Source organism: Enhydra lutris, unplaced genomic scaffold (genome assembly GCF_002288905.1).
Source record: "Enhydra lutris kenyoni isolate GAN:26980312 unplaced genomic scaffold, ASM228890v2 scaffoldscaffold9, whole genome shotgun sequence".
NCBI lineage: Eukaryota > Metazoa > Chordata > Mammalia > Carnivora > Mustelidae > Enhydra > Enhydra lutris.
The window spans coordinates 68,631,940-68,659,928 of NW_019154093.1; the positions used below are offsets into that span (position 1 = coordinate 68,631,940).

The 27,989-nt window shown below is 33.5% G+C and overlaps 2 protein-coding genes across 4 annotated transcripts in view; both read left to right on the forward strand.

The window, feature by feature from the left end:
- Positions 1 to 26,228, forward strand: part of LOC111142813 (RNA binding region (RNP1, RRM) containing 3) — a 27,400-nt gene extending 1,172 nt beyond the window's left edge. The window contains exons 2-15 of one of the 3 annotated variants that reach the window (XM_022496133.1): positions 910 to 957; positions 5,042 to 5,160; positions 5,762 to 5,845; positions 6,468 to 6,579; positions 7,642 to 7,710; positions 9,226 to 9,368; positions 12,901 to 13,026; positions 14,036 to 14,184; positions 17,008 to 17,169; positions 18,406 to 18,500; positions 18,591 to 18,649; positions 20,534 to 20,666; positions 21,544 to 21,615; positions 22,651 to 26,228. In XM_022496133.1, the coding sequence (XP_022351841.1) occupies positions 910 to 957; positions 5,042 to 5,160; positions 5,762 to 5,845; positions 6,468 to 6,579; positions 7,642 to 7,710; positions 9,226 to 9,368; positions 12,901 to 13,026; positions 14,036 to 14,184; positions 17,008 to 17,169; positions 18,406 to 18,500; positions 18,591 to 18,649; positions 20,534 to 20,666; positions 21,544 to 21,603 (1,359 nt within the window). In that variant the 3' untranslated portion in view covers positions 21,604 to 21,615; positions 22,651 to 26,228. Of the gene's footprint in view, positions 1 to 909; positions 958 to 5,041; positions 5,161 to 5,761; positions 5,846 to 6,467; positions 6,580 to 7,641; positions 7,711 to 9,225; positions 9,369 to 12,900; positions 13,027 to 13,999; positions 14,185 to 17,007; positions 17,170 to 18,405; positions 18,501 to 18,590; positions 18,650 to 20,533; positions 20,667 to 21,543; positions 21,616 to 22,650 lie in introns of all 3 variants that reach the window. The other 2 variants (XM_022496132.1, XM_022496131.1) reach the window with 2 other exon arrangements.
- LOC111142811 (pancreatic alpha-amylase) overlaps positions 24,167 to 27,989 on the forward strand; it is a 41,285-nt gene continuing 37,462 nt past the window's right edge. The window contains exon 1 of the mRNA XM_022496129.1: positions 24,167 to 24,211. Coding sequence (XP_022351837.1) covers positions 24,204 to 24,211 — 8 coding nt within the window. The 5' untranslated portion in view covers positions 24,167 to 24,203. The remainder of the gene's footprint in view (positions 24,212 to 27,989) is intronic.

The following is a 27,989-nucleotide window of genomic DNA, read 5'->3' on the forward strand; positions in this document are numbered from 1 at the left end:
ACTTGTGATCTCTGTCTGTGAAATAAATAAATAAAATCTTTAAAAAAAAATAGTGATGGTGATGTGAAGTTTCTGCAAGATGGTCTGGGTCTGTGATTCTGCCAAATGTCAGTGGTTTTAGTCTCCTCACGTAATTCTAATATGCAAACAGGGTTGAGAATTATTGAGAAGACTGACAATTTTGATCAATGTGTCAGGTACACCAGAAAATACAAATAGTCTATGTGTTCAGTTTAAGTACTCTTAATTATGTCATCTTGGATCAGATTAGACAAAACTAGAATGTGTGATATAAATACTCAAGCAACTTGTAAATGTTTTAATAAGCGCTGTTAAGAATGATAACATTACCCGTTGTAATGATTCATTTACCTTTGAGTTACCTTTTTTTTTTTTTCCCTGACGGTCTTTAAACTGTTTACAGTTTATATTTTAAAATAGACTTCCCCCACTGACCCCTTATTGCAGGGGTAACAGACAAAGGCACCATGCACTTGAGGAATGGTTTTCTGTGGTAAACATTTTTAAACTTTGTATTTGGCTGTATAGAGGGAAAATCTGTATTATAAATTTAAGATATTTTGTTTAAGGGTTGTCCTTTGGTAGAGTAGGGTTTTAAACTTCTGGTATCTTGAACTATTTGAAAGTGTATATAAAGCATCCTGTGTGTGTGTGTGTGTGTGTGTGTACACCTTTATATAAAAGGTTACATAGCTATCATCTCAAGGAACTCTGATCCAAAAAAGATTTAGAACCACAGTACTGAAATTAATAAATTTATAATGGTCTTGATTTTCCATCCCTTTCCATGACTTGATTTATTTGTGAAATAACTGTCAGCTGGTAAAGTCAGACTTACGAAAACCTGATACTGCATCAGAAGTAATTTGTACCTTAATTCTTTTTCAGAAACATACAGCTTTTGCTACTTTCCCTAATGAAAAAGCAGCTATAAAGGTATGACTTTTTTTTTTAACTATTAAAGTTATCAGCAATTTCCTGTTAATTAATTTTTGTTCAAAAGATTTTGGACTGAGGTATTGGGTTATTACATTACCTGACATTAAGGGCAGGATTCAAAGGATGTTGGGAAAGGTAGATAATGAATTCAAATGTTACATATTAACTTTGAAGAGTTGAGTTGTTTCTATGGAAAAATTTTTTTTTAAAGATTTTATTTATTTATTTGACAGACAGAGATCACAGGTAAGCAGAGAGGCAGGCAGGGGGTGGGGGTGGAGCAGGCTCCCTGCTGAACAGAGAGCCTGATGCTGGGCTTGATCCCAGGACCCTGGGATCATGACCTGAGCCGAAGGCAGGGGATTTAACCCACTGAGCCACCCAGGTGCCCCTGGAAATTTTTTTTTTTAAGATTTTTTTTATTTATTTGAGAGAGAGGCAGAGCATCAGGAAGGAGAAGCAGACTCCCTGCTGCATGGGAATCCTATATGAGACTCAATCCTAGTATCCTGAGATTATGACCTGAGCTGAAGTCAGATGCTTAACCAACTGAGCCACACAGGCACCCCTGAAATATTTTTAATATAGTTAAAAATATGACTCTAAAGACAGGGTCAAAAATGGAGTTTCTTGAATCAGGTGAATGGATATGGTTGCCCAAAGGAAGACAAGCCAGGAAAGGAGAATGGGAGGGAGAAGTTAAAAAGAAAGTTGAACTAGAAAAGAAATTTTCATGGTTGCAAAGAGAAGAGAGTTTTAAGAAGATGAGGTACTGTGATGACACAAAATGAGGAATGAATAGTCTAATCAGTAAAAGGTTTTTTATTGTGAAACAATAGAAATCACCCAAATTCTCATCAATAAAGGGAAGGGACAGCTTATATTATAGTATATCGGTAGCCTGTACTACTTTCAAAGAATGACGGTCAAACCAATATATATTAGTAAGGAATGTAGCCTTGATAGAGTACATGAATAAAGTGGGCAGACATTATGTATGAGATGTAATGGATTTTTGGAAATCCAGTAGTACCTATGTTTATGCATAGGAAAAAAATGTGGCAAAGCTGTACACCAAATTGTTAATAAATATCTTTCTGTTAAGGTGGGATTATAGAAGACTTTCATGTTGTATGTATTTTTTTAACATTATAGGATTTTTTTTTCAGAAGAAATTCTTGTAAATATTGCATAAGATATTATAAATAAAATATGGTAATGAAACCCACGTTGTTTTATGGTCGACATTAACTTAGAGAAGAGGATGTGGAGCCAGTCAGTGTCTTTGGGAAATGTTTGTAGTAGAGAAGTAATGAGAAGATAATAGCATTAGTATGGCTTTTAGGTTACGTTGCACTTGTTTTAAAAAACAAGGGTAGAGAAATCTTTAAGAATAAAGTAAGTAGCTGGGCAAAATGGGTAAATTAGTTAACATTAAAAGTGAAAAACTGTATATCCTTGAAGAGGATAGGTTTGGTACCCATTTTGCCAACAAGAAAGTTGAAGCAGTTGAGCTCAGATGCCCTGTATTTCAGACAATCAGAGGTTCACTGGTAATGAAGAAGTCTAGAATTGATTTAAGGACTTGAAAATTATTGAAACATTTTAAAATGAAACAATCAAATAAGGATGCATAAAGATGGTAAAATAAAACTGTAGTCCTAAATAAGGCTTATAGGTCTATTTATTAAAAAATATTAAATGCTTACAATGTGGTAGATGCTGCTTTAGGTCTCGGGATAAATCGGTTAATAAAATATTTACAAAAAAGGAAATAAAAATTTATGTCCTCATTGGGGCTCATATTCTCAAAAGGGGAGGCAGATTATAAATAATAAACTTAATTGTTTAATATTTTAGAAAATGATAAATGCTATGGAATAAAAAGGAAAAAGAGCAGTATAATCAAGAGTGCGAGATGGGGATGGTTAAGTTGTAGTTAAGGTAATTAGGGTCATATTTAAGTAATAATTTGAAGGAGGTGAAATTAGCTAAGGGAATATGTGGAGAAAGTACATTCTAGTCTGATTAATGGCTGGAATAAGGGCACTAGTATTGGAGAATGCCTGTTATGTTCAAGTAAGCTAGAATGACTGAAGCAGACAGAATGAGGAGGATGTAATTTGAATTTGAGGTCAGAGAAGTAATAGATGCCATATCATGTAGGTACTCTAAAGATCCTGGATTTTACATTTTACATTTGAGTAAAATGGGAAGGTACTAGAATATTTTGAGCAAAGCAGTAACATAATCTAATTTATATCTTTAAAAGGATGTGTTGAGAAGAGATGGGAGGCAGGAAGAGTAGAAACAGGGAAATCTCTAAAAAGGTTAAGGTGGTAATTTAGGTCGACGATAGGTGTTTGGACCAAGTTAGTAAGAAGTGGTTAGATTCTGGATATATTTTGAAGGTAGAAGCAAACAATTTCTTGATGGCTTGGGTATGCAATGTGGGAAAGAAGTCTTAACCTATGTTTCCAATATTTTTGATAAGAGTAAGTGGAAGAATGGGATTACCATCAACTGAATGTGAAAGCCTCCACATAAAAAACATTTGGGGGGATGAGGATAGAATATCAGTGGTCCATTTTCTGAAATGGCAATTTTGAAATGTTTGTTAGACACTTAGGAGAGCTGTCTGGTAGTTTGGATATGGTTTCTTGAACTTTGGAGCAGGTTTGGGCTGAGGTTAAGAAGTGGGGAGTTAGCACAGCATTGGGATTTAAATTTAGGATGCTGATTAGATCACTAAGATAGAAGCTAGAAAGAGGACCAATAATAGAACCCTGGAGTATGCCAACATTTAGAGTTTGAAAAGGCAAAAGCCAAGAGATTAAGGAGTAGAAACCAGTGAGCTAGGAAGAAAACTGCAGGAAAGTATGATGTTTTAACATCAAATGAAGAACATGCATCAAGGAGGGAGTGATCAACTGTGTTAAATGCAATAAAAATGAAGACTGAAAATAGACCATTGGCTTGGCAGTACAGAATTTGTTGTCTTTGAGTTGGAGACTGGATGGGAGGAGAGGAATTTTAGAGGGCTTAGAAAAAAAAATTTTTTTAAGATTTTATATATTTGAGATCGAGAGAAAGTGTGCGTGAGAGAGGGCAAACAGTGGAGAGGGAGAAGCAGGCTACGGATCTAGCAGGGAGACCAATGTGTGGCTTGAGCCCAGGACCCCGGAAACATGACCTGAGCCAAAGACAGCTGCTTGACAGACTTAGCCACCCAGGCGCCCTGGTTTAGATAAATAATTCTTAAGGAGTTTTACTGCAACTGTAATTAAAGAGGGGGAAAGGAGCAAAATGGGATCAATAGATGAATAAGAACAAAGTAGGGTGGGAGAAGTAGAAGCATATTTGTGTGCTAATATGGATGAATCAGTACAGGTCAGAAAATTAGTAATGTAGTTAAGAACATTCCCCAAACAAGAGTTGAAAAGAGATGATGCGTGGATGAGAGGGTGGGATTTAGTATACAAGTCAAGTAACTGGATTTAAATAAAAATGTGGATAATTAATACTTAATAATAGAAGGTTGAATATGTGGATTCATTAGCTGGTAGATAGGCATTAGGGTGGGAATCTGAAATTCTCATCTGGTTGTTTCGGTTTTCCCAAAGTAGGAAGCAAAGTCCTAGGCTAGAAGAATGGGAAAGGAATGTTGTGAGGCTGAGGAACAAGGAGAAAATACAAAATAATATCTTAGAGATTAGTAGAAAGAAATTAACTAAAAATGTGGTAAGTGTGGCATCATTTAGGTTTCATCTCCAAATTTGTGGTTGTGATCATGAGTTTAAAGTGAGTCCAGACTGATTATGTTTGTTTTTCTAACGATTTTCAGCTGCCTAGTTATAGGGAGATTTGGATTTAACCAGATGTTGCTTTTACTAAGTGGTAGGAAGCAGTCCCTTAGTAAATGACAAAGGCTAAGCACCCTGAGATTGGAAATGGGTAAAAAATAGCCAGGGAAGTATTAACAGCATTCACAAAGATCATGTAAAACTATTTTGAAATGTTCTCTAACAAGCAACTTTTGATGCAGTTATAAAATATTTTACTCTTATTTTTCCAACTGAAGGCATTGACAAGACTACATCAGCTGAAACTTTTAGGTCATACTTTAGTTGTTGAATTTGCAAAGGAGCAAGATCGAGTTCATTCTCCATGTCCCCCTTCAGACACTGAAAAAAAGAAAAGGTATGTAGTTAGGTTTTCCTAACATTTTAAAGTGTTTTTTTTTAATCAATTGTATTGTTGTTGGGTTGTTTTCAGACTAGCAGGTAAATAATTTGACATAATAAATGATACATGTCTCTATTGAATCTAGTACACTATATTTATTTTTGTTCCTAATTATGCATTAGGAATCTGAGTATTGATTTAATATTAAGAAGTAATCAGTGTGAAGTGGGAAGAGGGTGGGGTGAAAAGTATTCGGCTTTAAGTGGAGGAATATAACTAGTATAAAATCCTTGTATTACAGATAGCAGGGTGTCATGGATAGGCATGCCCTTTGAAATCAAAGACTGGTTTTTGGTTCCCAGCAGTAACTCTTTGTAGTTACAAAAACTTTACAAATTTGCCTTACACTGGTGATTCTCAGAGTGTCCCTGGGCCAATGGCATCATGTAGGATCTTGATTGGAATACAGATTCTTGGGCTTTACCCTAGTCCTGTTGAAATTAAAATTTGGGGATGGAAAGGGGAATATAAGGCCTAGCAGTCTGAGTTTTAACAAACCCTCAATTTTTTACTCTATTTCTAAAGATAAGATCAACTTGTATTCTGTATTTTATAGATGTGATGACCCTGTGGAAGATGATAAAGAAAAGAAAGAACTTGGTTGTTTAACCATAGAAAATGGAATTGCACCAAACCATGGGTCAGTGTTTTTTGTTTGTGTTTGTAGCTTTTTGATTTGTTGTTCTGAGTGTGTGTGTGTGTGTGTGTGTATTGCAATAAGATATTTTAAAGGATATTTTATTATGTCAGTCAATATGTTGGTTAAAGATGTTGAGCTGTTAGAGTCTGTCACTGAATTTGGGTCCATTAAAATGTTAAGAGCTATAAAATAAGCTCTGGTAAGAAATACCTTATTTTTCTTTAGTGCAATCAGAAAGCAAGTTTTTTTTTTCTTTTTTAAAGATTTTACATATTTGAGAGTGTGTGTGCTCACAAGCATGGGGGGATGTGGGGGACAGGGAGAGGGAGAAGCAGAATCCCTGCTAAGCAGGGAGCCCAGTGGCCCAATGATGGGGTTAGGGGCTTGATCCCAGGACCCTGAGATCATGACCTGAGCCAAAGGCAGACACTCAACCAACTGAGCTACTCAGGGACTTCAAAGCAATTGTTTTCTTAAATGTACTTATTTGGGATTATAAGGAACAAGGTAAATCTAAAAGTGCTGAATTATTTGAACAATTATGTACTTCATCAGGTTACGTAAAAATGTTATTGATATGAAACTTACTAAAACATGATAAGCATTTTAAGTATTTTTTTAGGCTGACTTTCCCTCTGAATTCATGCCTCAAGTATATGTACCCACCACCTTCAAGCACAATCCTAGCAAACATAGTAAATGCTTTGGCAAGTGTGCCTAAGTTCTATGTACAGGTAAGTAGAATGAAACTTACTTTCCCAAAATAAATGCTTGAATAACTTGATAAGTTATTTTTCATGCTGATTTCTTTACTTTTCATAATAGCATTAATCAGACTAATTCTAACAGGTAACGGTATTGCAATTATCTTAAAGGTGTCTTCTCAGTTTGGGCTTGCATAACTAAGTACCATAGACCAGGTGGCTTATAAGCAACAGAAAATTATTTCTCACAGTGCTGGAGATTGAAACTGTGAGATTAGGGTGACAGCAAGGTTGAGTTCTGGTAAGGGCCCTCTCCAGGGTTGCAAATGGCTGTTTTCTCTTTGTATCTTCACCTAGCTGAAGAAAGGAGAGAGCTCTTTGGGGTCTCTTTTATAAGGAACACTAATCTCATTCATGGGTGTCTACCCTTGTGACCTAATTACTTCCTAAAGACCTTGCCTCCTGATAGCATCACATTGGTTAGGGTTTAGTATATGTATCTGGTTGGAAGTTAAGTCCATTGCAAAAGGTAATGAAATATTACTACATTCGAGTAAAGGTTTTTATAAACTATGGCTTAAACTTGTTAACATGTTTAGTATTAATACTAATAAACATAAGATAATTTGGGAAGTGTAACTTCTGGTAATTTTTGTTACTTGATCATACACCTTTAATGTGGAGATTCTTTCTTAAAGGAAAAAACAGGGGACCCCTCAGCAAATGCTTGAAAGTATTGACAGTACTAATATACTTTTAAGTACAAACTATAGATGATATTTCTTTTCTTTAATATGCTTCTTATTTAATTCATAGTAACTGGAAGAAAGCTAAAACATTTTGGTAGCATTTACATTGCAAGAACATGGTATTTTTAATAATGAGAATAAGTATATAATTGACAAGCATTTTAGAAAGGGTAATCTTCTGAGATACATCAGTGACTGGTAACAGCCCCATTCTGGGATAAAGCAAGAAGTAGCCAGCTTTTGCACCAAATCAGGAGTATAGTTATAGCAGAGTTTTAAAGTACACAAAATATGTGAGTTGAATTATTTTACTATGTGATTTTCAATGTTTTGTTGCTTTCAGGTGCTTCATCTTATGAATAAAATGAATTTACCCACACCTTTTGGACCAATTACTGCACGCCCTCCAATGGTAAGAAATATCTTAACAATTGTAAAGATTTATGGGGCACCTAGGTGGTGCAGTTGGTTGAGCTGCGATCGTGATCTCAGCATCATGGGATCGAGTCCTTCATTGGACTCTGCTCAGTGCAGAGTCTTGTTTAAGACTCCCTCTCCCTCTGCCCCCCACCCATAAATAAATAAATCTTTTTTTTTTTTAGATTTTGTTTATTTGTCAGAGAGAGCGAGCTAGATAGGGAGAGCACAAGTACGGGGAGTGGTAGGCAGAGGGACAGAGCAGGCTTCCTGCTGAGCAAGGAGCCTGATGCAAGACTTGATCCCAGGACCCTGGGATCATACCCTGAGTCGAAAGCAGACCCTTAACCAACTGAACCACCCAGATGTCTCAATAAGTCTTTGAAAAAAAAAAAAAATTTTTTTTTTTTTTTGAAGATTCACAACTTCTCTTCCTGAGGTGGGATTGTTGAGGCTAACCTTCACAAATACTGAGCCACTAACCTCTAACATGCATTGAAAGTAAGGGACCAGTATAAAGTTAACATACTAACAATAGTTAAGTGGAGAATGCTAGAAGGTGAAAAAGATGCTTTTGGTAATAGAGGCTCTCATTTCTACCAGTGTTCAGTCCTTTGACCCACAGTGCTCTTGCATTTTATAAAATAATTGCATTTAACAAACTTAATTATGTAAAATTTCCATTGTTCTGGTTTTATTGCATATAGAGAGCATCATTTGCAGAAGAGAAGAATTCTATTCAGAATTTACTGTGAAAATATATCTGTAATTTAGATAGTAGTCTATGTCTGCTACTGAACTATTCTACTTACTATTTTGTTATAGTACTTGGTAATTGTCTAGATAATAGCAATGAGAAATCATTTTGAGTCCTAACATTTAAACAGAAAATTGGCTTTTCTGTTGTGTATTGCATATTGACTGCTTTTTCTGATGTATATACTACTAGCGGCACTATTTTTCTTTGCAATCCCAACACTTCAATATCTGGCACATTACAGGTATATCTGTTAAGTTTAGGCTGCTATTAACATAAAACTCGAATCTTAGTCACTTAACCCAGCATAACTTATTTCTTGTGCATGTCAACTCCATTCCAAAAGTAGGGCAGATGACTTTCCATTCTACTTAGTCATTCAGAAGACCTAACTTGTTTTCACTATGTGCATATCCCAGAATAATGAAGGCATTACCATACATCCTGCAGATCAAGAAGGAAGAGAGGATTATGGATGGATTTTTTTTATGCTAGCATTCTGTTGGTTAAAACTCATTTACACGGTTAAATCCAGCTATAAAGGAGGTTTGGAAATTTACTCCAGCTAGGTGCCAAGGAAGAGGAAACAAGTTTTGTAATCAAATAGCAGTCTTCTATAGCAGGTGTTCTCTCAGTATGTGTTGAATGTGTCATGAGGGAGAGAGATGAGAATAGAGTATCTGAATGGAGATGGTTTTTCTGTTCTATAAATATCATAGATTACCATATGATTACCGTTTTTCTCTTAATTAGTATGAAGATTATATGCCATTACATGCACCTCTTCCACCTGCATCTCCTCAGCCACCAGAGGAACCTCCTTTGCCAGATGAGGATGAGGAATTATCAAGTATAGAATCAGAATACGAGAGTAGTGATGATGAAGACCGACAGAGGTTTGCAATATCAAATAATATTTGTTTCGATTTCAGGAATAGAATATGAGAGAGATTCTTTTGCTCTTCTTAAATTTTACCTTAGAAGAATTATAAGAACTTATAATTCTTCCATAATTTGGGGTCATTAAAATTTCTCCCAACCCCCCAACGCCTCAAGCATATTATAATAGGTATAGATTAAGATCTGAGAATGTATAACTAGACCTAAGGAAAAATTCTTGGATCATAAGTAATTTTTTAGATTAATTATTATGGTATTATAAAGTGTATTTGATCCTCATTATTTTTGGATTACGTATTTGAGAATTGTCCACATACTAAAATTTATCTATAACACCCAAATCAATACTTAACAGTGTTTTTATGGTCTTTTGCCAATGTGGGCATGCACAGAATGGTGAAAAATTTGAGTTGCTTGATGTGCACATTCCTAGATGAGGTAGAACAGAGTGACATGCAGTCTTCTTATGTCAGCTCCAGTACCGTAAGCAAGTATCCCTTTTGTGGTCTATTTAATACCAAGCCTTTCACATTTTTTATGCTTTTTGTTGGTGATTTTGCTGTTTTTTTTGGTTTGTTTGTTTAGATTTTATTTATTTATTTGACAGAGAGAGATCACAAGTAGGCAGAGAGGCAGGCAGTGGGGGAGGGGGAAGTAGGCTCTCCGCTGAGCAGAGAGCCCGATGCAGGGCTCGATCGATCCCAGGACCCTGAGATCATAACCTGAGCCGAAGACAGAGGCTTAACCCACTGAGCCACCCAGGTACCCTGGTGATTTTGCTATTTAAAGTGGTCCCCAAGCATAGTGTTGAGGTACCGTCTGATGTTTCCAAAATCAAGAAAGCTGTGATGTGCCTAATGGAGAAAACATGTTAGATAAGTCTTGTTCAAGCCTGAGTTAAAGTCTTTGTCTGTGAATTCAATGTTAGTGAAACAGCAGTATATAAAACAAGATGTCCTTAAACAAAAACATACAGGAAACAAGGTGTGTGTTGATCAGTTGGTGAAATGCTAGAGCATAGGCTTACAGGAACCCTATCCTGACTTTCTGGTAGGGGCATTGATTCATTATTCACTAATTCTCTGTGAAGACTTTATAAAACTTAAGTATCTCAAATAACAAGAATAAGAATAGATTGTATCCATATTTTTTTCAGCTATTCCCCTGAATTTTATTCACCTTAGAATAAATTTCCAGAGCATTTCTGTGGGATTTTATACAAAATAGTTCATAGTAACTAATGCAGAGGAATTTTTGTTGTTGTTGTTGGTTGTTCTTGACACCATACATGTATTTTATTTAAAGATTCTGGTGAGAAGTAGTAAGTTGTTAATAATGTTTAGGTGTATTTACAGCATAGCCTAGAACAGGAATATGTAAATATTTTCTGTATAGGGCTAGAGTTCTGTTGTAGTAGGAAAGCAGTCACAGATAATGCCTAAATGAGTGGATATGACTGTGTTCTAGCAAAACTTTCTGTTCACAGAAAGAGGCAGCTGGCTGACTTTGGTCCTAGGGCTATAATTTGACAACCCCTAGCCTGGAAGACCACTATCGGCATATGATGAGAATCTTTTTTTTTTTTTTTAAGGTTTTTTTCTAATTTTTAAGTAATTGTTAGATCCAGTGTGGGGCTCAAATTCACAACCTCAAGGTCAGGAGTCACATCCTCCACCAGTTGAGCCAGCTGGGCACCCCAAATGTTAAGAATCTTAGGTAACTATGTTGAGAAGTCCGATACAGGAGTGGTTGACATGAATCAAAACCCAAGCAGAGAATCCAAGCAATATTTACAAATAATCAGCAACAATATGACTATTATTGAGTCAATGTTAACTTAAGTAGTTGCTCAGTATGCATTCTTTCTAGAGAAAGAGTTAAAATAAAAATGTAGATGGAGCCAAAATTACAAAAATGGGGTGAATAGAGTGTCTTGAAGAGAGACATTTAGGAAGTCTGGCAGTTCTTGATAGACTATAACTTTAACTTGTTGATAAATAAAGAACAGTATAAAGTGTTGCCTTGGGTTCATTACGTAACTTCTGTAAATTTTACTTTCTTTATAATAATAGTGATAGCAGTTTCAGGAATGCTTTATGCAGACTGGCCGAAACCTTTTTTTGGTGTTTTGTTTATTTAGGTTTCCATTTAGGGAAATAGTGAAGAATTCAGCAAGTAAGTCATCTTGAGTAATGAGAATAAAGTTTTTCCAAGAAACAGTCTCTGGTTTCATGCTTTTCTACTATCTTATGGAAACGTAAAACGAAACAAAACCATACTATTTATTCAGCAAATATTTATTGGTTATCTAATTTATGCCTGGCACTGTTGAGAGGCTTAGTATATTCTGGGTGAGCAATTTATAAATAGAAACATGTTTTGTGTAACTGGATTTATTCATAAAATTTTTGGCAAACATTGGTTGTTAAGAAGCTTTACAAATGTATAGCATGTATTTACATTTTTTGTAACTTAGTTTAAAGCTTATTTTAACCACATTCGTATGTTTACATTTTTCCTCACTTGGTTTAAAGCTTATTTTAACCACATTCTCCCTTTTTATTTTGCCTTTAAATTTCACAAATGTAACTGTAGAAATAGAGTTGTGACTAGTGGTTTTGAGCTTGTGCTCTGTAGGAACACTGTGTTTGATTCTATGGAAGATAACAAAAATGCCTAGACAGGACCTATTTAAAATTTTACACTGGTAATGAAGATAAACTAGGTACAATGTATCAATTATCACACCTTGATAGTTACTTATAAAAAGCTGCTTCAGAGTATAGTATTGAAACTTTGTTCAAGTTATCCTTTTTCTATAAGGATTCATGTGCAACAGTTATGAAAATGCTTTAAAATAACTTCAGTTTAGACTCTAATTAGAATAAGAATCAAAATAATTACACTGTATTTATAAGGTCTTTTGACTATCAGTCAAGAAAGGCAGTAAAGTTACCTAGGTTGTATTATTGTATCCTGTTCAACTTTCTGGCATCAAATACAACCATTTTATTTAGACAACTAATAATTTTCATAATAAAACATATCTTTAAAAGATAAATTGAGGGGCACCTGGGTGGCTCAGTAGCATCTGACTCTTGGTTTATGCTCCTGTCATGCATGATCTCAGGTTGTGAGATAGCCCTGAATTGGGCTCCATAATCAGCAGGGAGGCTGCTTAAGATTCTCTCTCTCCCTCTCCCGTTGCCCCTCCCTCTGCTTGTGTATGTGTGCGCGCGCGCACACACACACACACACACACACTCTTTCTCTGTATCAAATAAATCTTAAAAAAAAAAAAAAAAGATAAATTGAAATTAAATAAATTCCCAGTTCCTTTAAAGGTGAAAGTTGGCCTAGGAAATTCAGAACTTGAGCTTATTGTAAATTATTTTAATTGATGGCTTAGAAACTATACTTCTGCTATATAAATCATAATTTGTAATATATATGATTTATATTTTTAGTTCATATTATATGCTTCTACATGAAGAATTTCTGTTTTTACTTCCCCTTTTCATAATGTAGAATGACTAAACTGATGGAACTAGCAAATCTTCAGCCCAAAAGGCCAAAAACAGTAAAGCAGCACCATGTGAGAAAAAAACGAAAAATAAAGGATATGTTGAAAACACCTTCATCTGCTCCGCACAGGTAATTTTGTTTTATGAAATAAGGATTTTCTGTGTACTTTGTCTACTTGCTTAACTCATGTCATTTATAAACAATTAATGACAGACATTTTACCTACCTGTCTGCCATGGAACTCTATATATTTTAATATATTAATCACATAAAATTAATGTTAATTGCAGTTTCATTTAGCTATTCTACAGTATAAATTTCTCTTGAACTTGTAATTAACTTCATAAATTGAGAAAGGAGTTTGTTAGAAATTTTTTTTCCATTTTGAAGGAATAAATCCTTAATCTGTGTTTTTTTTAAATTTCACATTAAGTATATGTTTCTTACCTGTGTATGTCTTGATACCACAGTTCCATGCTTTTAATACCTATTGCACCCCTGAACAATTAAATAACATGAGCCAAATTCAGTTTTCCAGTAGCCACAGTAAAGGATTAAAAAGCTGATGAAATTAATTTTGATAATATATTTTATTTAACCCATTATATCCAAAATATTATTCCAGCATATAATTAATACAAAGAATTATTGATGTGTCACTTTTTTTGTACAAAGTTGTCATAGCGGTGTGCATTTTATATGTTTTAATTTGGACAGCACTATTTTTAAGTGCTCATTAGGACGAATGTGGCAGATGGCAATTCTGTTGGACAGCATAGCTATATTATATAGTAGTGTAGAATATAGTACATAAAAATTCTTATATTGAACAGAAGAATGTCTTTGTATATTGGTAAATTTCCTTAAGTTTGGAATCAATAGTCCTCAAGTATTGTTTCTGTCATTTAGTGAGTGATATTCCTTAATCCAGTCTCCTTGTTTAACTAGTAATTTAATAGTATGTATATTAGAAAATTTATTAGGGTTTATTGAAGTATTAAATGTAAGTTATTTTGTGCAATGCTTGTAGTATAATGAGTGCTTTGTCAGTGTTAATTTAAGGTAAATAGTCATAATGTTTTACTTAGGATTTTATTTGCAGTTGGAAAGTAATGCTGTCACTATTTATAAACAGCAGTTTACATCCAGTTCTGTTACCTTCGGATGTATTTGACCAACCACAACCTGTAGGTAGTAAGAAAATTGAATTTCATATATCTACTGACATGCCATCTGCATTTAAGAAAGATCTAGAAAAAGAACAAAATTGTGAAGAACAAAATTATGGTAAGCATATTCTAGTTCTCTAATATGCTATGTAAAAATTCTTCTCATTCTGCTTTTTGTGTTAGAATTAAGTTTTTAAAATTTGCAGTTAATCTTCCTTAATATTGTGGAATATTATCCATATTGAACTTTTTCATATAACTAAAATTAATGCTTAATGATGAAACCATCACTGTTGCCTTTTGCTAGAAATGAATTTTAGGGTGAAAATGGAGTCTGGTTTTTGCTGATATTGACACTAAAAATACAATGAAGTAGTTCTGCTAGTGATTTATTTTTTCATTGTTAGATGTGATGTTCTGTAATTTTATTAGTACATTTGTATTATAGATGAGGAAATAAACTGACTATTGTGTGTATTGTAGATTTCATGTAAATTTTTATTTTTTATCCAAAAGACATTGGAGATTAATTACTAAGGTACTGTTCTTAGCTTTAAAGACAATTTATTAAAATTGCAGATATTCTGTTAATTTTAGGCATTAATTTGATACTATAGTGAAATTCCTTTGTTAATTTCATAAATAATACAAACTTACAGAAAAGGTAACAAAAAGCATATAAAGTAAAAAATTTAAAAAGTTTTACCACCTCAAACCCCACTGTCCTCTGTCCCACCACCATTGTTAATAATTTAGAATATAGCTATTCTTCTGGACCTTATTCTCTATACATGTGTAAACACATTTTCTCCTCTAGTTTTAAGTGGGCATAATGTTTTATGTAGTGTTTGCCATTGACTTAATATTGACTTATTGAAAGCATACAGTATAGCAGGCTCTATGCTAGGCACTAAAGAACAAGTTAAATGTGGTCTCTGATTTTTAGGAGTTTAAAGTCCAGAGGGAGTAGCTTAATGTATCAACATAAAAATACGTACCTTTTTTTATGGTTGCATAATACTACATAGTACAGTTAAATCAATCTGTAATCATGCTCTGTTGGTAGAAGTTAAGATTGTCTGTTTTTTTTACTATCTGAGAAACTACTGGAACATATATTTTTGCATATATATCTTTGAGCATTTGTGTGACTGCGCAGTTAGAGTTCCAGTAAGTGTTGGAAATGTAGTGAGTGGAAAAACTGATTTTAATTCCTCTTTTTCAAGGTTAATGAGAAGGTATTGCCTTTTCAGATAGCTCCCCTATTATTATTGAGGAGAATAGAACATATTTTATTTAACAGTTAAACTTGATTTTTAACTTTACAATATTTCAACGTATGGTATGAGGCCTCCATCTGTACTCTTGTCTTGGCCTGCCGCCATTAGGGGTGGCCTTGGGTTAGCCATTGGATCATAATCTCTACCAGAGGGGTAGCATGTGCAGAACCCCTGCTCCAGAACACAGTGCCTATCACATAAGAGCAGCTGATAAATACCAGCTGTGAGAAACAAACAAAATGATCCAAGTAAAATGCTTGGCATGGTGCATATATCTAAATATTAGCTATTATTGTTTGTTGAATAAATGAATATAGGTAGGGCACGGATAGCTCCTTTTTTGTTTCAATATTTATATTTTTCTTTTTGTATATTTTTGTTTCTTATTTCATGTTAGTCACCTACACACTAATTTTTACTTTTTTAAACTTAATTTACTCAAGGGTCTAGACCACTATGAGATGGTGACAGCCCTACCATAACATCCCTGTCTGGTAGTAATGTTGAAGTAACAGTAGAAGTAGTCTTAAGTTTTTCTCTTATTGATACTTCCAGGCCACAGGAGATCTATTTGTACAACAGTTTTTCAACATGATGAAGAGACTTTATAATCCTCTAAGTTTAGATGTTCTTTGCATCATTTTCATAGCTTTTTAGTTTTTTGTTTTTTGGTAGTATGACTAGAATTTTTCTAGTGAATATTTAACCTTACCCTTACTGTGCCAGTTTAATTTTTGCTGAAGCTAAAATTCATATTTTATAAATGAAATCCATTATATTGCTAAAATTAGAAATTTGCAGTGTTTTTGAATTTTCCCAGTTGAGTAATTTTTAAAGTGTGAATACTTGTTTTTCTTTATTTCTTATAGGATCCAGGAGTAAAATTGGTTTCTTTTTGGTGGGAGGGTGGGACAAGGATTGATGAAGGTTTTTTGGTATCCTCAAATTTCCATTTGTCTTACGATTTCAGGATTTGTGCTGATCTTAATCTTTTAATCATCTTTGATAAGACTGAAGATTGAAGGCTATTTAATTATATTTTGGTGTAGCACTATGAAGTCTTCAAATCCATTGTATAAATAATGTTGAGTGACCACATTTCATTACAGAATGAATGCCTTTGCTACAAATTTCTTTCATATAATTACTAATAGTTCAAAGTGGACAGGTTAAACATAATACTATTGACCCCCTCTCACACACACACACACACACACACACACACGCGCGCGCGCGCGTGCACGCGCACATTCTGCCTATCTTGCCCAATACATTTTATCTTTTTGAGGTGTCCCTCTGGTACCTCAGACTAAATACATTGAAAATGAATTCATTTTCTTTCCACCTTGCAGGCCCTATGAGTAGCACCACAAAGCAATCATTTGGCTGTTTAGCTATTGTCTGGCTGTTTGCATCTGGCTGTTTGCATAATACAGTGGCAGAGTTTTAATAGCCATGACAGAAATCACATGGCCTGCAAAGCCTAAAATATTTGCTATTTAAACCTTTACAGAAAAAGTTTGTTTACTCGGTTCTAAAGCATTGAGAAAAACACTGAAGAATTTTAGTACCAAAAGATATTTTAAAGACTAAAAATGGAAAACAAAACCTGTTTTGAAGGGAGGGAATTTTTAATGGCTGATGTTAATGTTAACTTTTAGATTTACCTGCTGCTGAAGGTGATGCACCCAATGTAGGATTTGGAAAAATCTTCCCTAAACCTAATTTGAACATCACAGAAGAGATTAAAGAGGACTGTGATGAAATGCCATCAGAATGTATTTCTAGAAGGGAGTTGGAAAAAGGCAGAATTTCTAGAGAAGGTAATTTCATGAAATAGACCGGTGCTTATTCCATTTCTCTGATGCATCAGAAACAACAAATCTCTTCATGTTCTTTACCTAATTAAGGCATACATTTCAAAACCTCTTTCCAAATAATGTTTTTAATCACTGCCTTTTTTTTTTTTTTTTTTTTGGTGAAGATTTTGTTTATTTATTTGGTAGAGAGAGAGATAGCGAGAGAGGGAACACAAGCAGGGGGAATGGTAGGGGGAGAAGCAGCCTCCCCGCAGAGCAGATGTGAGGCTCGATCCCAAGACCCTAGGATCATGACCTGAGCCGAAGGCAGACGCTTAATAACTGAGCCACCCAGGCACCCTGCTTTTGGTTTTAATACCCATATTTTGTAGGGAGGAAAATGTGTCTCAATAAAGTGTTTTCAGTCTATCTATGATTGGAAAAAATAATTTTGTTTTCATTCCTAAAACTTTTTATATATAATATTTTAAAAAATCAAGTGGTCTATGGTCTGGAATTTTGTATTCCAAATACGGTGGATATATCATTACAATTCTATGTTTGAGAAACATGCAAAGCAGTTGTTTTAAAAAAAACAGTTTCAATTATTTGGTAATTGAAGATCTGTGTTTAAGGATTTTATATCCCAACATGATAGTTTTTTTTACTTCTAAAAGAATTTTTTCTGTTTAGTACATTTTAGGAAATTAGGGGTTTTAGATTGACTCGTAACATTTTATAGTATTTCTCGTGATAATGGGAAATAAACTTCCAACTAGCATTTTTACATAGAACATCTGTTGTCAGGAACTGATTATTGATACTACAAGTAGTGGTATAGGGATTCAGAAGCCACAGTTTGTATGAAATTAGGTTTCTTACATTTGACTGTGTTGGTACCTGGTGGTTTGGGAAATTAACTTTAAGCAAGACAGTGACACAAATGATTGATAACATTTATTTGCTTTATTTTTTTTAATAAGGTTATTTTATCGTAAAGGAGTTTCAATAGTAGATATTTTATTGAACAGATTTTAGTTATTCTAGGTGACCTGAAATTTTTAAGTTTATTTTCATATTATCAATACAGATTTTTAATGAGTATATTTATTAATAACATTGCTATTAATGGTTATGGTTTATTTTTATAATGCTTGTTCTATTTAACACTTATATTTGAATGTTCTTACAGTTTTTCTTTGAGAAAATTAATGAAAATATCCTAATGTGTGTCCTCCTTTTGTTTTGCTTTTAAATAAGAAATGGAAACACTCTCAGTTTTCAGAAGTTACGAACCGGGTGAACCAAACTGTAGAATTTATGTAAAGAATTTAGCTAAACATGTTCAAGAAAAGGTAAATTGAAATTTGTCAATTGACTGTACTATTTTACTTTTTTTTCCCCCCTGAACCTTCTTACTTGTCTTTTTCTTATTAAAATTTTAGGACCTTAAATATATTTTTGGGAGATATGTTGACTTTTCATCAGAAACACAACGGATAATGTGAGTCATACTCTCAAATTATGTTTTGTTTTTATCTGTTACAGATTAGCCCTTTATTTAATCCCAGCACTTTCCCTTTAGAGATAACAATTACAGGAAAAAATTGCTCTTATCTGTGGCATAACTTTTAGATAACTATAGCATTAGTCAGCAGAATTCTTCGTAAATGGACAGATAGTAAACATTTTATATTTTTATTTTATTATAGGCCATATAGTATCTGTCGGAGCTACTCAGTTCTATCTTTGTAACATGAAGGCAGGCATAAATAATAGACTAATACTTATGTCTGAGTTCCAGTAAAACTTTATTTATACAAAGAGCATAGATTCCAGCCTTAATGCCCAGTTCTGAAGCAGTGGGTCTCAAACTTTAACCTGCATAAGAATCACCCGAAGAGCTTAGTAAAACCATTTCCTGGATCCATCTAGGTTGACGTAGGGCCTATGAATTTGTATTTCTAAAAAGCTCATGGATGGTGCCAAAGCTGCTGGTCCAAAGACTATACTTTGAAAACTACTGCATTAATGACCTATTCAGGAATATATATAGTAGTCTGGCAAAACTTTTCAGATTCTTAACGTTGGCAGTAACTTCCCTTCTTTTAATTAATCTGCATTAACCAAGTCTCCCAATTTTGTGAGAGGAAAAGAGAGGCATATGATTTGTAAACAATATAAAAGCTAATGTTTAGAGTTAGAATTTCATTCTTTAAATTGCCATAATTAGTTGGCTGCGAAGTATCTAAGACCCTCAGCCATATAAGTTAGAAGTAGGGAAAAGTAGAAAAGGTAAAGAGACAGACTTTGAGTTGGAGGTAAAATGGAGGACTAACTGGAACTAAGTTTTATTTTAGTATTTAAGTCTTATCTGGCCTGTTTATACACAGTAGTAGTAGATCTCTTTTCTTAGCAGTATACCAAAAGTTTCTTTTGCTACTCTTGTAAAATACTGGTCCTTTTTCTTGTTGCTACCTTTGAATCATGATTATAAGAAACAGAAAAAAAAAATATGTATGAAATGTTTCATTTACATAAGTATTTGTATACATCCATTTCTTCTATTTTTAGTATTGCTGCAATTAGAATTTGAGGGGGAAGTAATTCTATATATGGAGAAAGCTGTATGTACATCAAAATCATAAATAAATTGTTTTTCTTGGGACTAGTGTGAATTTAAAAAATTGCTGCATTTTTCAATGCTCTGTATAGACTATTGTGATTGTAGGAAGTCCTTTAGTTGTAAATTATGGTCTGGTTTTTCTGATTTTTGAATATCATTTTCCCAAAAGTATTAAAAAATGAATATGTTATGGAATAATAGAACATTACATTTGGAATAAAAAAATCTAGTTTGTGTTTTTGCTCTAATTTTATCTATCTTTATGACTGAAGAAGTCACTCTCTGTAGACTTCTGTACAATGGTGATTTTGACTAGATGATAAATAAGGTCATTTCCTACGCTGAAGTTCTGTGTTACTTTTCTTTGGTTCCTCTCAGCCTTCCTATTCTCATTATGTAGTTGTTTTTTGTCTCTTGGGTGGATAATATTGAGTTGGCTGTATGAAATATTTTAAACATTGAAATATGAAGTAAAAATTTAAGTTTGCTTTTATAGTTTTTAGTATTATAATTTTTAAATTATATAAATACACAACATAGTTTTGAAGGATAGGTATAAGCTCATTATCAGACTTACTTAGAATCAATTTTAGAACAGTATACAAAACATAACTCTAGAAAGTCTGAGTAATGTTCTAATCAGACAATATGGTCATTTTTATTCTGAAATAGCAAACATTTTAAATGTTCAGCACATTTTCCTGTGATTAGAATTGTTTGATACTCTTCAAATCAAAATCTCTTTTTCTTCTTCACTTCTAGGTTTGATATTCGTTTGATGAAAGAAGGTCGCATGAAAGGACAAGCTTTCATTGGACTTCCAAATGAAAAAGCAGCAGCAAAAGCCTTAAAGGAAGCTAATGGATATGTTCTTTTTGGAAAACCTATGGTGGTTGTATCCTTTAAATAATCCGTTCCAAAGACAGTGTGTTTTTTAGTAGAAGGGTATGTGAAACTAATTTTTTTTTTTTTAAGATGTTATTTATTTGGGATAGAGAGAAAGCACAAACAGAACTAGGGTGGCAGCAGAGGGAGAGGGAGAAGCAGGCTCTCTGCTGAGCAGGTAGCCCAATGCTGGGCTTAATTCCAGGACTCTGGGATCATGACCTGAGCCTAAGGCAGACACTTAACTTAGCCACCCAGGTGCTTATTGAAACTAATTTTTAAGTTATCCTTTAGAAAACTGAACAACCTGGCTTGAGATTAGTTATAAACATACTTAACTGGGTCACATGGGTGTAAATAAAGGAACCTCAGTGGCATGAAGGTATTAAAATTTAGCCATGTCTAAACATTTCACTTATATACCTCAGAAGCACATTTTTAGGCTAAGCCTAAAACACTACAGTATCTACAAATACACTTGGAGTCGTTAAAAAAGATATGATTCATTGTAGTTTTGTTTTGTTTTATTATAGTATAATTCATATATCTATTTGAAAATTTAAATGACCAAAATATATCATTGGTTAAACATTCTGCTTTTAGTAGTTAATGTAGTTTGCAAAATAGAAATCAGTGGGATAGATGGAGTCAAGGTCCAGCTGTAAAAAATTATGAAGGAAAGGTACATTTCTTACTTTAGTAAATCATGGGCAGCAGGTAGGAGGCACTCAAGAAAAATTTTTTTTGACAAATGGCTGAGAGTAGGAAGACAAGTGTAAGAGACAGATTTTAAAAACTACTCCTATCGTACATTAGGTAGTTCTTAATAATTATTTAGAGAAAATTACTGTCCTGTTCGTGAAAGAACCTTAATTTTTGAATATTAGCAGTTTGCTCGATCTGCTAGACCAAAACAAGATTCAAAAGAAGGAAAAAGGAAGTGTTAAAAATTAATGAAGGTAAGTGTGGATATAACATAATGAAAGAACAAGACTTTCTTGAGATAAAATAAAGGAAGTATAAAAGCCTGCTTTTTTATAACTCAGGTATCTCCTAAGGTTTTTAAAGGATAATTAGTCATTTGATCCATCTATCCATCCAAGTCTTTGTCACTCTCTTTGTTTCACTATGCAACTAATTCCCAATAAATTTCAAAATTGTAACTACAGACTAAAGCCAATCTGTATATAAAATTAAGTTTGGAGAATGGATTTATGAGGGGAATATGTCTTTGTCTTAGAACTTTTTCAACCTACAAGAAAGCAGTGGTTCTTAAACTTTAACATATATACAGTGACCTGAAGGGCTGATAGAATAGTTAGCTAGGCTTCTTTTCACCCTCACCCAGAGTATCTGATTCAGTAGGTCTGGAGTAGGAACCTTGTGAAGTCAATCATGCCAGTTTTCCTGTGCTGATGCTGGGAAAATGTCCACCCAGCCAAGACATGTTGGTCACTCTTAACAGGGCCTCTGAATTTTCATTACTAATTACACATGTCACGGAAATATTTACCTTTTTTTTGTGGAATGAAATCTTTAGCCTTTCAAACAAGTAATTTTAATGCATTCTTAAGTAATTTAATGGTTAAAAAAGATAGAATTAACCGTTTTAAACTTCAAAGTTTGTGTTATATTGTTTGATTTAAGACACTTGAGTGGAAACGTTTTTTTGTTTTATGTTAAATATTTTTACCTTTATATTTGGAAGGATATGAAGTAACTCAGTCAACTTTAATGGTGTTAAGCTAAAAAAAATCACATAACTAAGGAAAAATTTTGCTTAGTGTTTATTTCTTTTGTGAAATGGCTTTAAATACTTGAATTTTGTGAGGTATCTATACTGGTATAGTCAGAATTCTTACAAATACCTTAATGGAACAGTTAAAAAATTAACAGTTTTCAGTGTGTGTTTAAAAAAAAAATCATTTATTTATAAATCTAGTGTGTGAAAACTGAGAAAAAAAATTAAACTGCCTTCTGCTGTTCTTCTTTAGAAGCATTCCTGCGTAAATACTGCTGTATTACTGTCATACAAAGTGTATCCTTTCTTGTTGTATCCTTTTTGGGGCAGTGTTTTCTGTTTTTCCTAGAAATGTTTTGTCCCTCCCCTACTCATTGATTCAGATTAAGCAATAATTTTTTATAATTTATCCAATGAGATATTTCTAAAATTATCAATGTTGACTGGACAAATCGCTTACATGTTTTTTAGATCTGTTGCTGAATTTTCTATGCTGTTCTTGAGGTTATGCAATTTTTCCAGGGAAAGTTAGTGAATCAGGTCAACTTATGTACTTGGAGAATGTATGCATCTGCTTCAACACAGAATTTAGTCTTGTTTCTTATATTTATGTATTTCCTAAACCTGTTTCAATAACATATGCTTTCTGTTTTATGATATATCTGGTTTAGGTGTTCTATATAATGTATTGTAAAATTGGTTTGGGGAAAGGATTTTTTCTTTAAAAAAGTGTATATATTGGAAATTAAAATAACTGAATTTCTTTGTAAATTCCAAGTAAGAATAGCAGACTTCACTTCTGAGGTTTTATTATTGATATTTCCTTTGAGACAGATAGCAAGTAGAAGTATTTTTTTCCCCTCTTTTTCTAAACAAAACAAAAGGAATGAGAAAAGAGGAACAGAGGGAAGAAGAATATAATACTGACTCAGGGTAGCACATTAAGTGGAAAAAAAAAAAAATCTGGTAGGTATATGTAGTAACAGTGGTTTCCAGACTGGCTGATGACCATAATTACCCAAAACAGTGGTTCTTAATCTTGGCCACGTTTTGGAATCACCTGGGAAACTTAAAAACTGATGAAGGGAAGAAAAGGCTAAAATGTACCTGGGTTTCTCCCCATTTTGATTTAATTGGTCTGGCGTATAGCATAGATCCTGGAGTATTTCAAACTTCCTAATGTGTGACCCAGGTTGAGAACTATTGAGGAAGGATTTTTATATTCAGAGATTCCTGGACTCTCACCTGAGACTAATAAATCAGAATTTCTGGGAATGGGACCAAGAGACTAATTTGAAAAGGTGTCTTTAGTAGTTCCAAGGGCTGACCAGTTTGGATACTAGTTTGTTAGATTAAAATGGTTGGATGCTTACTACAACCTAGCCATCCAACCTTCTCTATGTAGGAAAATCAAGAATTGGAGCCTCTGCATTTCTTGCAAATCGTGCTATTGCTAGTACTAGGAAAACAATAAAAATTCTGTTAATAATTTTAATCACTCAAGAGTATAAAAATTTATAGATATTGAAATTGCTGTTTTTGTAGAGACAGTTAAAATGGTTCTTTTTTAATGTTAATCAGTTTCTGTATAAGCTGTTTATTTAGACAATTAAAAATTTTTAGTACTGACATGATTCACTAATTTTCTAAATATAAACATGTTAGCTTTTAGTTATTTTAAAACTAATAAACTGCGTTATAATCATAATTATTTTTAATGAACTCTTATGGTGTTTTAGGTTCCTTTTGATTCCATGTCTTCCAACTGCTTTCCAACTTTAAGGAAAAGAAAGTGACACCTGGATTATGGAACTGTGCGTAACAGCTTTTAAAGTATATTTAAAAATTAAATCTATATGCATTTAAATCAGTTTATTGGAGATATATTACATGTATTTTAATCCTCTTCCTCATATATAATAAATTATTTTCTTTCCAATAAAATAATGTTCTTATTTTTTTTATGTTTACCACATTTGGAAAGTGTAGTTTGATAATTGCATAAAATTTTGAAGAAATTTTCTTTTATGATTACAGATACTGCCCTTTTTTCACTCTTAACCTGCATACCAATGCACTTAAACATGCTTTTTTATAGTAATATTATTTCTTACTTCGTATAATTATTTTAGGAGTGGTTATATTTGTCTGGCTATGAATTTTGTTTTTTATTGTTGGTTTTTTGTTTTTGTTGTTGTTGTTGTTGTTTTTAAGTAGTGGGAGATTGCCCCCGCTTGAGGGAATTTGTATCTTGCCCTAATTTAGACTTTTATTTTGGTGCCCCCAAATCGATCAAATTATCACCTAAGGTTGTAAATGTTTCCCTTACAAAATCTGTTATCTTAGTGAAATTACCTTCATCTATGTGTTAAGAAGGAAACTGATATATTTAATTCTTACTAATACTGTCCTGTGAGTATATAATAATAACTTGACCAGAATCAATGCCCAAAGACTTGGTCTTTGTTGGAATGCTGTTGTGAATCACAGCTTTTTCCTCAAAGCATTGTAAAAGTAAGGAAAATAGGAATTTTAAAGATATAATTTAGAAGTATGGAGAAGTGAAGCCTAGGACATGGCTCAGTTTTAGATATCAGGTATATGAAGAAGAGGTAGAAGCCAAATGAAGGTATCTCAGGTAGGAAGGGGTGGTGAAATGTATCAGATCTGTTCTTGACAGATTTCTTCTTGACAAACTGATTCGATGAATGGAAGAAATGAGAAGAGGTATTAAAGAGAATGGTTGAGAGGAACTTAATATAGTGAGAATTTTGAAGGCAACTGTTGGAGAGTCTTGCTCTCAGAGGGATGGAGAAATGGGCTGTTAATGCAAAGACAAATATGATGCAGGAGGGAGAAGGAGGAGCTATAAATACAGTATACAAATGAAGTTAGTTTTAAAGATGAACGTGTAAACGTAATAGCAGTGGGAGAAAGGATAGATTATGAAGGTCCAGATATTTGTAGTTTGCTAGATATATAGGAGGAGCATTGTAAAAGTTGAAATAGGAAGCAGGGTCACAGGGAAAGAGTATTAGATTGAGGAAAGAAAAGAAGGTATAAAATAGACACTTAGGGAAGTGGCAGAGTGAATAGATTATTAGAAAGATGGCTAGACGGTACTTAAAGAGGTCAGTTGAAGTCTGTTAATTTAAGTAAGACTGGTCAAATGATTCTGTATTTTCAATTATGTTTAGCCTTGGTGCTATCACTAAGTAGACAAGAGTTGAATTTAATGAAAGTTGGGATTTTCCTAGATGAATACAACAAAGTGGGAGAAAGGAAAAGGTGTTGGTATATTCAAGGGAATGATTTTAAAGAAAAGACATAGAGATATGGGTAAAGAGCAAAGTGAGAAAATGAAGGTTGAGAAACAATGGGAAAGTGGTATGATCAATTATAGATTATAGTATGATTGAAGATATGTTGAGCTATTTACTAGAGGTGGGAAGTAGAAGTTTGGGAGGTTGAAATAACAGAATAAAGTAACAAGTTGACAAAGGCATAGAGAATACAGTAATTAGTGACTATAAGTTCTAGGATCTAAACATGGTAGTTGAGTGAAAACAGGGTCATGGAAAGAGATAATTTAAAGAAATTAAAAAACTTGAATGTTAAAAGGATCATCTAAGGGATTTCAAAATTACTATGACAAGAATAGTGAGCCAAGATCTAAGTAAAATTATTCCTTAGAACATGTGATTCTGTTAGATATGCAAAAAGTAATATTTTAAAAAATAAATTTATAAAACTCTGGAGTCCCCATCTTTCTATAGTGACAGGAAATTCAGCCTAATTTACTGAAAACTAGTATTTACTAGTTTATATACTAGTATATATAACTATATACTAGTATATATATACTAGTATATATACTAGTATATATATAACTATATACTATATATATATACCAGTATAGTATATATAGTATATATTACTAGTATACTAGTTATATATACTAGTATAAAACTAGTATATTACAGTGGTTTTATAGGTGTAGATTCTGACATCACATCTTGTTTCTAAGGTTTAATTGCTTTATGGCCTTGGGTAAGTTCTGTCAGTTTCCATGGAGATAATCAATACTTGTCATAGTGTTGTTGTAAAGTTGATTTGATGAATATAAAATACTTATAAAACAAGTCTGGTGTGTGTGTGTATGTATGTATATGTATGTATGTGTGTGTGTGTGTGTTTATAGTCAAGTTTTCAATAAATACTACGTTTAGTGGTTGTGGTGGTTCTCAATTCACACCAATTACGGGTGATACAAAGATTTTGATGTCTTAGACAAGACTTCAATCATCTACCCTCTGTGATGACCAGCACTTCTGTTTCTAATGAGAGAGGAAAAATTGCCTCGATTATTCAAGGTTCTTCTAGCTGTTCTAAGAATTAAATTTATGTGAGACATATTCCTAATTTCTTAACCTTAGGTTAGCTTTAATACTGAATATTTTCCCAGTTCACGTGAATTTGAAATTCATTTGGATTTTTTTTATTTTGAGAATTTTTATGAATACAAAACTTATGTAAGTGCTTAATTTTCTTTAAGCCAATCAAATAGAGCTCTTTTACAAATTAATTTTAGCAATTCTAACTGGTGGTAGAAAATGCTGTATAGCCACAATAGATACATACTGACAGATGCAGAAACCTTACTTTTATTAATATTTGAGGAGAAAAGGGGCAAGAGAACCCTTTTGCCGTTTTATTTTTTAGAAAGACCTACTTTCTTCTTTTTTCCTTTACTTAGAAATTGCGGGCTGTGTTCACACTTCAGAGATAAAAGATTTACAACTTTGAGAGACAGAAAGAATGTAAGCTCCCCCCACCCCCCAAGAATTATAGGGTAATTGCTACTTAGAATTTTCTTTCCTTTTCTTAAGTACAGGACAATTCTGTTTCAGTATCCTAGTTTTTTATAATACCTATAAGCATTTTGAGAGGAATCGTTGAGGTTTTGGGATTGGTAGAGATGGCAGGCAGGGTGGGGGGGGTTGCTTCTAGAGTTGTATTTCTGGTTTTGTAGAGATTAGCAGGCAAAGTTGTTGCTAATTCCCAGAAAGAACTGAATTACAGCCTGAATATCAAGAGACTGATTAGCCTTTTTAACTGAACTTGCCTCTTTAGATGAGGGAGATTTCCAAATAAAGTAGGAATCAGAAGATTTATATCTTTATTAAAAAAAAATCTGTATAAATCATTTTAACAAAAGCCTTCTTTCTTCACAATTCAATCTTGGCTTCTTTAGACCCTGAATATCAGCCTTCTGCTATTGAATTGTAGGAGGGCCAGGAAAAATTATGGTCATCTGTTTTCTTTGGTAGTGGGGAGGATGTGAATGGCTACTAGTCTTTCCAATTTCTCTTTAAATTTGGTGGGATCTTCTAAAAGTGGAGGTAAAATTGGGCTTTATAAGACTTGCTGCTATCCAGGGGACATGAAATTTTTTCCCTCCTGGGTTTGGGGTGGGAGGAGTGGATCCAGGGTACATCTGCAAAGGACATGACATAAGAATGCCTAAAGCTGGCAGAGCCTGATTGCAGAGCTTTAGAAAGTAGGAGTTTTAAGAAATAGCAAAGTGAGCCT